General features: G+C 38.2%; 1 protein-coding gene across 2 annotated transcripts in view; it reads left to right on the forward strand.

The window, feature by feature from the left end:
- The window catches only part of GPC6 (glypican 6), a 1,087,352-nt gene that overhangs the window by 540,820 nt on the left and 530,189 nt on the right, over positions 1–16,343 (forward strand). For both annotated transcript variants that reach the window (XM_060288063.1, XM_030856917.2), the window contains exon 3: positions 2,860–3,251. In XM_060288063.1, the coding sequence (XP_060144046.1) occupies positions 2,860–3,251 (392 nt within the window). The remainder of the gene's footprint in view (positions 1–2,859; positions 3,252–16,343) is intronic.

The following is a 16,343-nucleotide window of genomic DNA, read 5'->3' on the forward strand; positions in this document are numbered from 1 at the left end:
TTTGGTTTGCTGAGACAGTTTTCATCCAAGCATAAAATACTTTGTTCAAAGAGTCACAGTTCAAAAGGTGGAAGTTTAAGTCTGTGGGCATGCTAAAAATGAAATGAGAATACTTATGTTTTGGAGGACATTAGTTTTGCCTCACTACCTTGGATTCCCATCTTTCATAAGATCTAAGATCAATGTACTTTAGGGTACCAACATTTTTCGTAATTGCCTAATGCATTAACATCCTTCAATACCAAGTATTAACTTTGACTGTGAGATCACTAAACCGTATAATGATTTTGAACATGGAATAATAACTTGACTTTTGAGGACCACTGAAGCTAAGAGCAAACTTTTGAGACAATGACATACCCTTAAACACAAATTTAATCCTGGAATCTAATAATAAAATGTTTCTTGAGCCATATTTATGGAAATCTGATAACTTAGTTTCTATATTCAATTATGATACTAATTTAGGCATAAAGACACAAACCACAAAGCACAGTGAGTGGACAATCTGATTTTAACTCTTCAGCTACAAAATGGTCATAAGCCTAATATTTAATTTTCCCCGTGTCAGGAGAGGAAAAGTCTAGGAATGTAACCTTCTGTAAAAGAAAAAACAAAATTTTCATCGCTGCAGAGAAGGATTTATACCTGAAATCTTTGGAGAACAATGAGAACCAGAAGATTTTTCTTTCTTTTTTTTTTTTCTCTTGCAAATCCAGATCACACTACTGACATTCATTGCTGAAGGCAGTACTCTGTATTCAATAAATTAAGCTTTTATTTCAGAGTCCAACAAAATAATTGACCTCAAAAAGAAGATAAATGAATAGGCTATCCGGAGCTCGTGATGAAAATCTACTTTCCAGTCTCATTATATTAGTATTTTTCAATTCGGTGATTTTTCCATTCTTTCATAGTTTCTTTCACAATTATAACACCTTTCACTCTGCTCCTATATGAACAAGGCCAAGCTATTTTCATCCTTGGTTTCAAGACTGAAAGGTTTTACTATGCTATTTTTATGCTTTGTTATTAATATTAATAATTTAATATAGTTTCCATTTTAGGATAAGTTACTAGTAAATTTCTGAAAAACTTCTGAAATGTTTCTTATTTCATAAAATCATAAATAACATAGATATATAGCATATATAAATATTTTGATTAATTAATCCTTTGACAGTTTTGAACATTTTTGCCCTAAGTGATTTTCCTTAATGAATCCTCGAAGATTAGGGAGGTTTAAAACTATTTAGCCTGATTTTTACATTTGGGAAAAATTAAAATAAGAACTATTTGGTGCCTTGAACAAGATTACCCAGGGGTGATAAGCCATGACTTTCAGATAATCCCTCAGTTTTTGCTACCAGTGTAGCAACATAATTTCTGTATTTAAGAAAAAAAAAGTATTCTTTCGTAGTAAGAGGATAAACATTGAACAGAGTCCTTTTTAAGATTTAGTGTATTGGTTTTATTTGAAAACAAATACAAAATAATCACCATTATAGACACTATTTTCTCAAGACAGTGATTCAATGCTATATTATTTGGAATTGAAGTAGCTAAATCAAGTGCTTCTTCAGGCACCTTCTGATAAAGACAAAATTAGGTGTAGCTTCCATAGAATTCATAGAGACAGTCATTGCTTTTTCTCTTCTGCATCTCAGGAAAAGAATCCCACAAGCCCCTAGAAAAAAGAAGAGGTTTTTATTTGATTCCTACTGGGATTCCTTGAGGTATCCAGGACTTGCTTTCCCCGGCTTTAACTGAGAGGGGCCGTAGCTTCTGGGAATAAAAGGGAACTGTAGGAGGTAAAGCAGAATTACTCTGTTGTTGGTAACTTGGATTTACAGACTCAGAAGAATGATCTTTCCATAGCCTTTTTCCCACACCCAGTCACATTCTCTGAATGGGATAAAACTTGAGCTTGCTCTACCCAGGCTCATTTGTGCAAATGGATAAGTATCTTACACATATGCACTGTGTCTTGAGGGAGACTAATATGAGGACCTATCAGTACCCAGGGACGTTGTTTTTGCCATCCTATTTTTTTGCCTACTACTACTACTCCCAGAAACACTCAAGTGCTACTGCAGGATGGAAGAGGTCATTTCTTGGTAGACACTTTTTCATTTAGAACCTCTTAACCAGAAAGCCCAAATGCCTATATTTTATTCAAGTGCTATAAAATGATAGTGATAGCATATGATGATAATGCATGGTACTTCATAACTTTCTTATGCATTATGGCAGCCTAAATTATGTTTACTATAGCCTTGGCTTTAAGTGCATTTAATTGCATTATGAATCTCTAAACACTGATAATTGATTGCTATATATAGCAACTACAAAGAGTCCAAATATTACATTAATTTGAATATCCCATTTATGAACTTTTGCAAATAAAAGCAATTTAATGGAATTTGGTGGTAGAACAGATTTGTAAATAGACTGGAGCAAATGTTTTTATCACTTATGCATTTATTATTATATTAATGACAATACTTAGCCACATGTTCTGATTTGCGTTAATTTGAAAGCATAGGATTTTCTAAAATTAACAATAAATGGAAATATAATTGAACCTTTTTGGAGGAGTATTAAATGGTAAATTCCTAATGTTAATGGATGTTCTTTCAGACAGAATCCCATGATCTTCTGTTTTCTTTGACTCAGAGAAGATCACAGATGTAGGTCAAATCTCACTTAAAATACTATCAGTTCATTGATACCTTAATCACAGGATACATTTTTTTTCTGTGAAAATAACCATTAAAAGCAGTTGTTTTTAAGGTAAGTAGATGTCTCGGACTTCCTAGATCTTGCTAATTTATGACTGCTTACTTGTTTTATCTGCAGAATTTTTCCGAGAGCTTCTGGAAAATGCAGAGAAGTCACTAAATGATATGTTTGTACGGACCTATGGCATGCTGTACATGCAGAATTCGGAAGTGTTCCAGGACCTCTTCACAGAGCTAAAAAGATACTACACTGGGGGCAATGTGAATCTGGAGGAGATGCTCAATGACTTCTGGGCTCGGCTCCTGGAACGAATGTTTCAGCTGATCAACCCACAGTATCACTTCAGCGAGGACTACTTGGAGTGCGTGAGCAAATACACAGACCAGCTGAAACCATTCGGAGATGTTCCCCGGAAGCTGAAAATTCAGGTCACTCGCGCCTTCATTGCTGCTCGGACATTTGTCCAGGGGCTGACCGTGGGCAGAGAAGTTGCAAATCGAGTTTCCAAGGTAATTGAAAATCTACTGTCTTTCTAATTGGCCTTTCTCATTTTTTGTTTGTTTGTTTGTTTTTAAAACCAACGTTTAAAAAAGAAATTCAAGGTAAAAGTTCTCACTTACAGTGGTTCTTGCTCTTAGAGAAATCAATTAAATGTTAAAGCTTAATTCTTTGTGTGAGAGAAGCCAGGATTTCAAGCCATTGCGTGTGGTTTGAAACATAATGTCAATATTTATCAGCAATTCAGCAGAGAAGCTTTTATCAAAAAATGCGCGAAAACAGGTGTCTTGTAACCATGACCACCTGGCATTTCTGATCAGTTTTAAGGATGATAAATACTCATGAAGCAGTCCATCCGGAGGTTATAATCCTCTAGGAAGTCCCAAGGAGACAGTCTTATGGTGCTGGCAAGTGGAGGCAAGTTGTTGCTCCGAACACCAGCACCTGGCGTTTCTTCTTCTTCATCACCCTTGTCAAAGCGGCCGAATTCCTTACTAGTAAAAGAAGAGCTGACACCTGTAGAACTGGACTAGGGACGACTAATGAACGCAAAGTGTAGAATCTGGCGGAGAATTCTTTTTGTTATCCATTGTCTTTGCAATTCAATGCCGTGTATTGCGTTGGGCTTATGAGAAAGATAAATCACTAACACGCGTCTGTGCCGTTCCTTGAGGATGTCTCTAAACCTTTACTGCACGGGGTTTTTTTTTTTTCCACTGCTGTTTTTAAAACATTGAGTGTTTCCTGTGTAGAGGATATATGCCTTCGTTTAAATTCTTCCTTGACATTCAACTGCTCTTATGAGATGAGCTTGCCCATTTATGAGGGCAGTCCAACAAGTAAACTGAAAGACGATTACTTTAAGAGGTAAAGTTAAAACAATAGATAACAGAAGTCTGGTATTATGTCACCCCAAGAAGGTCATGTTTGTACAAAGATTATGGATAAATATTACTTTCTTACTGCAGGGTCGTGCCAAAGAGCCATATATTTTTTATAACTATTAGTACCATCCTGGCATGTCCTTTTTTCCCCACTTTAATCTCCTCAGTATTTACATCTTGGTATCGAGATGTATATACGGTTAAAAACGTTTCTCTGGGGCTCTGTTCGTAAAATTCATAGCAATCCATTTTTTTAATTATCAATTCTTAGAAAGTTTACTTGAGCATATGGAAAGATTATTTGGAAGAACGCTTTGATGAGGATAAACACAGGGATTTAATAATATAAAGGGCCCGTAACCTTGATGTTAAAAACAATTTTTTTATTGAAAATCAACAATATTCTACGTACCAAAGGAAATAGAACCCCAAGAGTGGATTAATAAGGAGTTGGCCAGGTGGAGTAATAAGAGGAAATATGATTATCTGGGAAAGTCTGTGAAATATAGATAGATATAAGAAATAAATATATATTCCATATATTCTTGAGAGATAGATTTTGTTTAAAAAAAAGCTTAGTCACAGTGACTTCAAATTGAAGTCTTTGCTTTTATTGAAGAATGAGAAACGTGAGGTAAGAAATTCAAGGCATGGATTAATATATGCAATATTCCTGATTGTTTATGTAGAATCTGCCTGAGTGTGAATAATGATTAGGTGCATATATTTTGGTCTGGGGAGGTCTCAGTGAGGTAAGAGAATATTTTCTATCAAAGCATCTAAAAAGCCAGAGGAGAGGTTGCTGCTGACTGACTGACTGTCTCTCCTGTATCTCAGAGGATGGCATTAACAACAGCCCGGAAATGGTACCTCCCCTTTGTCATTCCCTGACTGTCTTATTCTGAGGTCTTTGTGTACCAAAAATCTAATGTGTCCAGCTTCATGGTAAAGGTTGATATCATGGACCAACCATCAGTAGAGTACGACCTTTAGTTTTTTACCAGATGTGAGGAGAGATAGACTCAGCAACCCTGAGATCTTTCTTCCCTTGATTTCTTCATGACCAACATTCATTTGCAGAACAGCTGCTGTGGGTTTGCAATGTAGTTTGTGGTCGTGTAACTATGAATGTTTACTGTTCTATGCAGATATTAGCTTTTCTGACCTGAGTTTCATTAGCCCTAACCTACTCAAATCATAAATCCCATGCTGACATCTGGTCACTGCCTTCTAGTGGGTGGATGGATGGATGGATGGATGGATGGGTGGATGGATGGATGGAGAGAGAGAGAGAGAGTTGGATGTGGATATATAGCCTTGGTTTAAAAGAAGAAGCTAAGCAATTTTTTCTCAAATAATTTACGACTCAGGGATTTAAGTATTTTATCAGTGAACTTTCTCACCTAATGATTACCAGATGGTCTGTAGCTGAGTAAATCAGATATAGATCTGCTAGTGCCATTTGGGTGCTTATGACGATGACTTACGGCACCCAAACCATTCTCTGTGATAAGAATAAAATATTACAAGACTAACTATATTAAGAGGAGAAGCAAGAATTGTGTTGGACGTTTAGCCCTTCATATATCAGAAGTTTCCCTGTTGTCTGTTAACTGAGTGAGTTAGAGTTTGTGAAATGACTGCAGAAGAGTTAAGGAATTCAAGGCAAAATTCCCAAATAGCGATCCACAAACTTCCTTATCTCCTGCACCTTGGCTTGGGGGATATTTTTTTCCTTCAGTTTCTCTCTTCTCTTGCAGTGGCTTCTTAAATCTAGGAAGGCATCATTAATAGCTTCTAATTAAGTGTTTTGACGGGAAAATTTAGCTCTTTGGCAAAACACAGCAGTTTGACACAAATGTTTTGACACAACGTTTGGGGAATTTCCTTACCAGAAAAATGGAGGACTAATTTGTCAACGTCAACATAACTATTTTTAAAACTTACTCTTGCCATCTCAGATACGAACATTGTCTTTTTCCAGGCTTTGGATGGAGCAAGTTAATTTTAAATAACGATTTGAAAATAGCTGTGCTATTGAATACATGCATATCTTAAAATTGCAACTCTACCCCTGGACATACTGCTTCACATGTGTACAAATATATGTGTAGGATTCATAGTAGCCTTTTTACAATAACATAAAAAGTAGAAATATCACAAATATCCCATCTGCATAAATGGTGATCTCTTCACACCATGATATCCTATGGAGCATTGAAAATAAGTGAATTCTAGCCACAGGCATGGATGAATCAATTGCAGAAATCTCATTTTGAGATTAAAAAATAAATAAAATCACCAAAGAATATATACCATTTATATAAAGTTTAAAAATGTAAAACTAAGCAATACATCATTTAGGAATTAAAATACAATATATGTGGTAAAACTCTGAAGAAAACTTTAAAATGTTAAACACAAACATCAGATGGTAATTACCTCTAAGGATTAGGTTTGGAGGTATTATAAAGGAGAGATATTCAGAGGTTTCCACAGTTATCAATAACATACTGTTTCTTAAGCTCTGTGCTGTGTGTGTGTGTGCAGGTTTAAAATTTTTTTAACGAAAGAGATTAAAATGGGAGAGACTTCACCGTTGTTCATCTATGATTCTTTCCATCTCTGTAGATATGATCAAGTCCCTGAGCTAGCCTCAGTGATTTATCAGAGTTACTGCTGTTTGTGGATTTGACCATTTACTTTCCATGTTCCATCCCGTACTAAATGATACCAAGTAGGCATGGGAGACAAAGCTCTAAAATGAACATAAAAGCACATTTTGATAATATAGTGGTCTTGAGAGAAAGGATTCAGGCTATTTTCTTTAGCACGGTCCCTTTTTTAAAGCACCACCTTTACCCCCCTATATATACCCATTCGTGAATGGGAACTTGGGTGCCAGCAGTCCCTCTGAGGCTTGCCTAGCACTGTGACGAACAGAAAGAAGGCTGAGTAGAGATAGTAACAGTTGTCTGCTTAGACTGAGCCTCCATTTTTCATCATGAAGGCAAGTGACTTAAGTATCTTCACTGGTCCATCTTGATTCCATTTAAACAAAGAAGACATGACTTTCATATCTTTTTGCTTTAATAAAAGTGACTTCTATGAGGAAAATCTGTAAATTGTGTCAGTAGCAACCACTTCAACTATGAAAATCATGTCATGGATTCATTCCAGACAAATTAGGTAGGTAATGGAATTGGAATCTATAGGACCTGAACTATTGCCAAATACTGTCATTTATCTCTATCTATGTATCTATCTATCTGTCTGTCTAACTATTTTCTGTCTATTTTCTTATCTAAATTATTTCTGCCTTGTGGGTCGTGACTTTGAAAAGAATGTCTGGCTTTCGTAAGACCAGAATATTTGTATCAACAGTCACCTGCCTATGTCTGCCACCCATAATAGTATCTTTGCATGGAGAGCCTCTTAACTGGTCCATCCAGCTGAGTAAACAGTCTTAAATTAACAGTGTGTGCCTAGAAAGCAATAAGCAGAGAGTCAATTTTCAATAAATGTAGTTGATAAATTATGAGGCTGAAAAAATTTATCATCGAATTTGATGAAATGAAGCCTATGAAATACATCCCTTCAGAACATTCTCTGATCAAAATGGAAAACCATTCTGAAGAATTTGCCATGGATATAGTTTACAAGGGAAATGGTATTCTATTTAGCTGTTTGCTTCTGAGATAGAATTTAATATATAAACGAAGACCACCTGTTATACCTGTCACCTGAATGATTTGTTTTGCTCCTTCTGTGGTGATCTTTTGTGTGTGTGTGTGTGGTGATCTTTTGATTGGAGTTAATTTTTTAGAGTCATCCAGAAATGAAAAAGGCCATGAAGAGGTCTTAGGTGAATGAAAGCTTTTTTATTTCTTTTGTGGTCAGTGTATTCTCTTCTGTAATTGATGATTATCCAGTGTAGGTTAGTTCAATAACATACAATGTTAGGAAGACTAGGTAAACCTTTTGAAATGATCAATAATACGTTTACAACTTTTAAGTCAGCATAAATAAAATATGCTTGCTGTTTTATGATGATGGTGTGGACATTATATTATATTTAGAAAGCACTTTGCCATCAATAAATAATATCATGATAAAAAATAGTAACAAAATAACATTAGTACAAGAGGCCAAAACAACAAAAATAGCTTATTAATATAATTCATTGGAAACGTATGAATTTTACCATGGTCCAGATGCAGTGATAAGCCCTGGAAATCACAAGAGTGTGAGGAAGTCCAGGTTTCAGCGGAAGAAAAGAGCCTCTACCCTGAAGAGTAGCATATGGTGTTCTACAGAGGACTCCAGAGAACTAAGAGCTGAGGTCCCATTTTGATGGAAAAAATTTGGTTACTTTGATTAAAACAATGAATGAAATCTTTATTACTAATTTTAAGTTCTGTTGCAGAATGCCTAGCTTTGGTGTGTAATTTTGGAAAATAGTTAAGAGAGTGAAAATTGAGGAGAATGAAGCCATTTATTTCCAGTGCATTAAAAGCTATTTGTGTATCCTTTCTTTTTAGTCTTTTTGTAGCTTATGTCTGTTTCTAATAACCTATGCCTGTTAGGCTATTTTATTTAAAATTATACTATCTTTTGGAATTCCATTAAAATGAGTACATTTCTCCCCATCGAACCTAGGTTTGAAGTTTTATTCATAATGAAAGGAGAAGGTAAGGGGTATGTCAATGTAACATAGCTGGAACAAGTTTGGGAACCACAGTTATGAACATACCTAACAGGTGTAATCTTTCTCTCCCCTACAGTCCAAGATGGGTGGTTATAATAGCTCAACAGTCATTTGATCCAAATGTGGATTTTTGTAAAAGTGGAGCCATTGTGGCAGTTTAGCTCATGCCTCATCAATAAGCATTAGTTCCGTGTGTTTTATACGTCAGGTACTGTTGATAAGTTCTTAAGATACAAAGACTAAGCAAATTAAAGTACTTGCAAGTACTAATTGGGAGAGAGACAGAAACAAATAATGTCAGTATCTAATGTGAGCATTCTGCAATAGATGTTTTGGGAACAGATAGAGGCACCTAGCTTAACCTTGGAGTGCAGGGAGACTTTCAGGGATATAGATGCTGAATGATGTGTTGAAGGATGCCTGGGCATTGGGACAGATGACGAGGGCACCTGGCATAGGGGAGGGTGCTTCAGACAGAGGCAACAACTCAGCAGAAGCACAGCGTGAAACCACAGATGCGTGCAGGGAGCTGCAAGCGTGTGGTATTCCTGAGGCATGAAGTAAAAGACAGTGAACAGGCAGAGATAAGACTGGAAAACCTAAAGGAACCCTTGAATAAAAACTGCCTATTTCGCTAATGCTTTTGTGCTTGTCTATTTTGCCTGCATAATTCAAAAGTAACCTTTCTTTTTTTTATTGAAGTATAGTCAATTTGCAATGTTGTGTTAGTTTCAAGTGTACAGCAAAGTGATTTAGTTATACATACATACATATATATTCTTTTTCAGATTCTTTTCCATTATAGGTTATTACGATATTAAGTAAAGTTCCCTGTACTATACAGTAGGTCTTTGTTGTTTACCTATTTTGTATATAGGAGCGTGCATATGTTAATGCCAAACTCTTAATTTATCACCCCCCCACTCTCCCCTTTGGTAACCATAAGTTTGTTTTCTATGTCTGTGAGTCTATTTCTGTTTTGTAAATAAGTTCATTTTTATCATTTTTTTAGATTCTACATATAAGTAATACCATATGATGTCTGTCTTTCTTTGCTTAAAAGCATTCCACTCCATTTGAGAGGCAAATGTGCTGAGTACCTGCTATTCGCTGGGCATTGTTCTGTAAGAAACAGGAAATAACAATGAACAGCATTGTCCTTGAGGAAATCACAGTCTATCCAAAAGAGATAGAGGTGTAAAAGTTTCAGTGCGGCACAGGGGATCAGGATGAAGATAGAAGTGTGGGTAAAATGCTATGTGAATCAAGAGAAGTGCATGCTTCCCTTTGCCTTGGGAAATTGGAAAAGGCACCTTAGAGTAGGTTATAGTCAGACTTGGACTTACAGAATGAATAGGGTCTTACAGAAGAAGAAAAGATCTAGGGCTTTCTTGCCAGGGACCCAGCAGGTTCAAAGGCATGAGCCATGGAAGGTCCTGTTTTTGTGGAGATGAGGCCAGGAGGTAGATCTGGATCGTATTATTTGAGCTTTATATTTCAAGCTAAGGAATTTGAAGGACACTGCATAGGCCAAGAGGTGATAGCTAAGATTTTTCAAAAGGCAAATATGTGGTCAGATTTTTACTTGTGAAAGATCGTTCATGGAGATGATAAACTGGAGTGGGGGAAACTGATGGTGGGTGCAGGGGTGGAAACTATTGTCATTGCCCAGGTGAGCGGTGATGAGACCTGAGTCCAAGCAGGTGGAGTGGAGTGGAGCGTGCATCTGGAGAAACAAAGGAACAAACAGGCAGGGTATAAATACGGTGTGTCTTCTCAGATTGTTCCCCCAGCACCAAGCACATTTCCTGGCATGCTGTTTGTTCCCATTTAGTAACAGTTGTCTGCCTGCTGACTGGTTTGAGGAGCACCAACACAGAAATGTTTGTTGGCAAAGGACAGTAACATTTAGCCGGAGAAAAGAGAGAACGGGATCAGATGAAACATCAGGGAGTATAAATATTTAAAGAGGATACAGTAGGGCTTCCCTGGTGGCGCAGTGGTTGAGAGTCCGCCTGCCGATGCAGGGGACACAGATTCGTGCCCCGGTCCGGGAGGATCCCACATGCCGCAGAGAGGCTGGGCCCGTGAGCCATGGCCGCTGAGCCTGCGCGTCCGGAGCCTGTGCTCCACAACGGGAGAGGCCGCAGCAGTGAGAGGCCCGCGTACCGCAAAAAAAAAAAAAAGAGGATACAGGAAAGGAAGACAAATGACCCAAAGCATATTGTTCTGAAAGTAGAGGGAGAGAGGCACTCAAGAAATAGGGTAATCAACAGCATCAAATGTCGTGGATAGTCAAATGGGAGGGGCAGAGAACATAGACCTTTGATTTGGCCGTAAGGATGCTACTAACTTTAGCAAGTGCAGTTTGACTAGAGTGGTTTTAATTGATTGAGAAGTTAACTCTTCTGCCCCTGTACTTTCTAGAACAGGCTGAACAAAGCATGGTCCATGGACTGGAGCCCATCCATGAGCAGACTGTTATGGTTCTGCAACAAGTACAAAAATGAAAGGCGTTTAAAAAATCTTGATAGCAATTTCACATTGCCCCAACATCCAAGACCCCACCAGCTGACTCTTCTTAAATGTTGTTGAACTTGCACGGTGTGTCTTCTTGGCGTGAGGTGCGTCTTAGTTATGCTCTTGAGGATTAGATATCAGGTCGTGACATCCTGCGAAAAATCAAACAGCCAGCCAAAGCCTGTCCAGATCCTTTGAGCCTCAAACAGATAGTTTGAAATGTACTATTCCAGAACAGTGCTAAGGATAGGAAAACAGTGAACGTAAATTGATTGATTCTGTTGGTGTGTTTGAGCTTTTTCCTTCCGTATTCAGCCTCCCTTTACCCCTTTTTGTGCCTCCCTCCCCTAACTTTCTTCCCCTGGGGTGCTTTCTCTACGTTGCCAACCATGATGGGCTCTCATAAATCCACTTTGATTGGCATGTCTGCTGTTCGCCTGTGCCCTGCAAGCACAACAGTTCCTCTGGGGCCATGGAAGATGTGGGTGACAAGCAGACGTCTTTGTTACTAATAGGGAACATCCACGGGTGAAATGTGCCAATTAAGGTACAACACAAATAAAAAAGGACCGAGTTTAAAACTCTAGTGCTGTAACTCAAAGGATGCTGCTTCTAAAATAGCTTCATAAAGAAAAACGGACCTAACAGTTTATCCCAATGTCAGTGCTGACTCTGTTCTTGGATAATTATCTCTGAATGCATGTATGCTTTTTCTACCAGAAGGTTCTGTGAAACAAGATTTGAACAATAGTCTTGCTGTAATTATTTTCACGTGCAAAAGCGCGTTCAGCGTGCTGACAGGAGACGTTGCAGGCTGTGTGATATCATAGCTGAACTTGAAAGTTTGGAGGATTTTTCTTTTATTGTCCCATCTTCAGAGATTCAATGTTACAAGGACATTCCCTGAGGCAATATCAGGCACTGAGGAGGTTTATGAGCCAAGATACACATCAAAAATAATTTTAATAAAGCTTGACAGATATATTGCATTAATAGTGCTGACAGAGAGGAGCAGTACTTATGTAGAGAGTATGACATGTTGGTTTTTTTTTTTTAATTGAGGTATTAGGTCATACAGATTTTTGACTGTAAGAAAGACTGGGGGTATGTTATTACATACGATAGATTTTCTCCACTGTTATCTTTGTGATGACAAGCAAGGGTTATTCCCCTTCATGCATATGCTTTATACCTCTCCGTCTTTTTTTTTTGCGGTACGCAGGCCTCTCACCGTTGTGGCCTCTCCCGTTGCGGAGCACAGGCTCCGGACGTGCAGGCTCAGCGGCCGTGGCTCAGGGGCTCAGCCGCTCCGCTGCACGTGGGATCTTCCCAGACCGGGGCACGAACCCGTGTCCCCTGCATCGGCAGGCAGACTCTCAACCACTGCGCCACCAGGGAAGCCCTATACCTCTCCGTAGACACAATGGGTCAATCCCAGACACCTAGAAAATAGTCATCATCCCAGACAATATCGAAACTCTACATTTTCCTGTACCTAAATTGGATAACCAAGAGTGAAAATGGACAGTTTAGAGTGTCAGTAATTGGATAATGGTGGCTTTGACCTTTAGAGGTGAGTAAAACTGTAGATGCCCCAAGTTAACATCAGCTGACACTTAAGTGGCTGGCATAAACAGATTTTTAAAGATTCATTTTCATCCTTGCAGGAATATGCTGCATGTCAGAAGTGCCACTGTCATATTTAATACTCAGCAGATAGCAATATTTTATATGGAAATGTAATCCTCTTCAGTTCATAATGTCTTAAGTCAGGAAGGCAAACTATCCTGTGTTCATCTTGTAGAGGATTTCGGCAATCAAAGAAGGTCATCCATTCAACATTTTAAACTTTCATAAATACAGTCATTACGGAAACATTATTATTCTGCGTATCATTCTCATGGTAGGTATAAATATGAGTTTCTCCATAAAGAAATATGTCCGTTTATAAATAATGGGTGTTAAAACGTTCCTCGTTTGCTCTCAGCTTTCTAAAAACACATCCTCTTGCTAAAAATACTTCTAGATGCAAGGCAACATTTATTTCACTGTTTTTCAATGAAAGTGGGCTACATTTAGTCAGAAATAATAGGATTTGATACTGCTTTAAAAATTAGTAGAAGCCAAGCGCTCTGCGGAAGTCCTTTCCTCTTAGAGTTCTGTTGCTCAAGTTAAAGGCTGGGCCAAAGAGAATCCAACTGTGCTTGCAATAAAGTGTTTTATTGAAAAGACGAACCTTATGGTATCCTGCAGCATTTGTAGGCAGAAGATAACTGTATAAAATGTTTATGTCAGTATTTCCATAAGGAATGAGAAATATCTATTTTGGAGTGGAGAAAAAAAAGTACCCTGGCATTTTGGCTGGGATAGCAGATAGAATACAGATTGAAAGTCTCTCTTGTTTCTTTTCTTTTTTTTAAAGTGTGAAAGTGATAGGGTTTTCCGTAGAAAGTCTGATATACCAATTGTTTAATAAATTATAAAGCCTTTGACTCTCAGCTATCCAGGGTCTCCCTCCTGATCAATTTATAGTTCATCACTTGTTTTGTGATTATGAGAAAAAGGGAATTGGGGAAATGAGATAATCTTGTAAATCACTCAAGTCAAATGAACATTTTTGTCCCTTCAAATTACCAAGAGGGTTCAGATAAAACTGTCACCCTAGCTTAAATCACCTGGATATTTACTTTTTGTTGGTGGTCAGAAAAATCGTATTTTCACATGTTTTTTCTGACTATAAAATCATTATGTGCTCATCCAAAAAGAAAATGTGGAGAGTGCAGAAGAATACAAAGAAGAAAACAAAGTAATCCTAAATTCCCACTAACCAGTGTCAGAATTTGCATTTCTAGTGTTTTTGTAGCTCTAAAATAGTTTTATCTTATGTATTGCTAAATCATGGGGGATACTTAATACTGGGTCCTACTTTTTTCACCTCAATAGCATTTCTATTAAAAAAATCTTACTTTTAAAGATTCATTTTACAATCTAAAGGATTTGCTTGCTGCCAGTATATCTGGGCATCTTTCACAGTAGTCATTCCCTGGACATTCTTTCTAAGAGAAGGAAACAACTGTAGTTACATGTGTGCACACGTGGGTGTTTAACTCACTCTGCACTCTCAGTGCCAGCCTACTTGGGAGTTTTGTGACTCCCTTATCATGTATTTCACTATTGAAATTTCTTGGTTGATTTATACATACTCCAGACAGTTACAAGAATTAGAAGCAATTTTTTTGAGGGAACAATGGTGTAGACATAAGGTAGAGGTAGGAATGAGGCTGATAGAAAAACGTTTATTAGAACTCCCTGACTAATACTTCCCATTGGGCCAAAAGTCACCATCAAAGGCAGACTGCAAACTGGCTTACAGACATGTTCATCTGGGCACACCTTTTTTTTTTTTTTTGCCATGCCATGCGGCTTATGGGCTCTTAGTTCCCCAACGAGGGATTGAACCAGGGCCCTAGGCAGTGAAAGCACGGAGTCCTAACCACCGGACCGCCAGGAAATTCTCGGCACAACTTCTTTAAGAGTTTGAATGTTTTAAGATGGGGAGGATTGACATAAATTGTGGATTGCTGCAATTTCTGAAGATATGACCAACCTGGGCCTGTGTTCTGCATGGCAAAATCAGCTGGCGCTAAAGAATATTTACACGGAATTTGTTGTAGCTGGAGAATCCGTGCTGTGGTCTGACTTGGGTCTGATCACTCTTGTGGTTAGGTTGGCCTGATTCTGAAGTCAGCGTGGGCTGCCATCTATCACAGTGTTTGGCTCTTTTTATCACAACAGAGAAATTTTCTCTGTACCTGTGTGGTTTTTTTCAGTTTTTTTGTTTTGTTTTGTCTTGTTTTTATAAATTTATTTATTTTTGGCTGTGTTGTGTCTTCACAGTTGCGTGCGGGCTTTCTCTAGTTGTGGCGAGCAGGAGCTACTCTTGGTTGCGGTGCACAGGCTTCTCATTTGCGGTGGCTTCTCTTATTGCAGAGCACGTACTCTAGGCGCGTGGGCTTCAGTAGTTGTGGTGCACGGGCTCAGTAGTTGTGGCTCGCAGGCTCTAGAGCACAAGCTCAGTAGTTGTGGTGCACGGGCTTAGCTGCTCCACAGCATGTGGGATCTTCCTGGACCAGGGCTCGGACCCGTGTCCCCTGCATTGGCAGGTGGATTCTCAACCACTGCGCCACCAGGGAAGCCCTGTACCTGTGTCTTTACTAAAAGCAAAATAAGTGAAAGATGAATAGGGTCTTGTTTCAGGAAAAAATAGTAGGAAGCTTATTTTATTTTTTTGGCAGTATACAATATTCTAACTATTTAATATGCAAGTAGTAACTATGATTCAAAAATACAGTCAATTAACTTCACCCATGGTTATTGACTCTGTAGCGTTTGAATTTGCAAACCTTCTTCTAAGCTTTCTATTAGCCATCACTATGAGCTAAACTTTATTCTTTAATCAAATAAAAGCAAACCAGCCACTAAAAAAAACCCCTGCTATTCCTGATGTTGGGAATCAGAAAAGAATCCTCTCCTTTAACGTCTTCGAGAACGTTCTTATCATGAACACAGCTAGAAGTTTACTCCTGCTGAAATGGATCTTAGCAAGCAGAGGCCTAGAATTTTTCTGGTCAGTGTCATCATAACATCATCACCATTATCAAGTTCACTTCCTGTCGAATGTAAATGGAATCTAACAGTTATTGAGTGCTTGCCAGCCCTGTAGTAAGTACTTTTCACACACTGGCATTTAATCCTTGCATTAAACCCGTGAGATAGGTATGGTTATTGCATTGCATTTATTGGGTAAGGAACTTGGGATTGAATGACAAGATACCTATGCTGTAAATCCACACTGCCTCTCCCAGTGCTGAGGCTTTTTTCTGAATACAGCAACCCGGTATAAAACTCCTTGGTCTACGGCAGTGCTGTCCAGTAGGAATAGGATGAAAATCAAATTCAGAATCTTCTGTAAGCACATTAACATAAAAAGA

This window comes from Globicephala melas, chromosome 18 (genome assembly GCF_963455315.2).
Source record: "Globicephala melas chromosome 18, mGloMel1.2, whole genome shotgun sequence".
NCBI lineage: Eukaryota > Metazoa > Chordata > Mammalia > Artiodactyla > Delphinidae > Globicephala > Globicephala melas.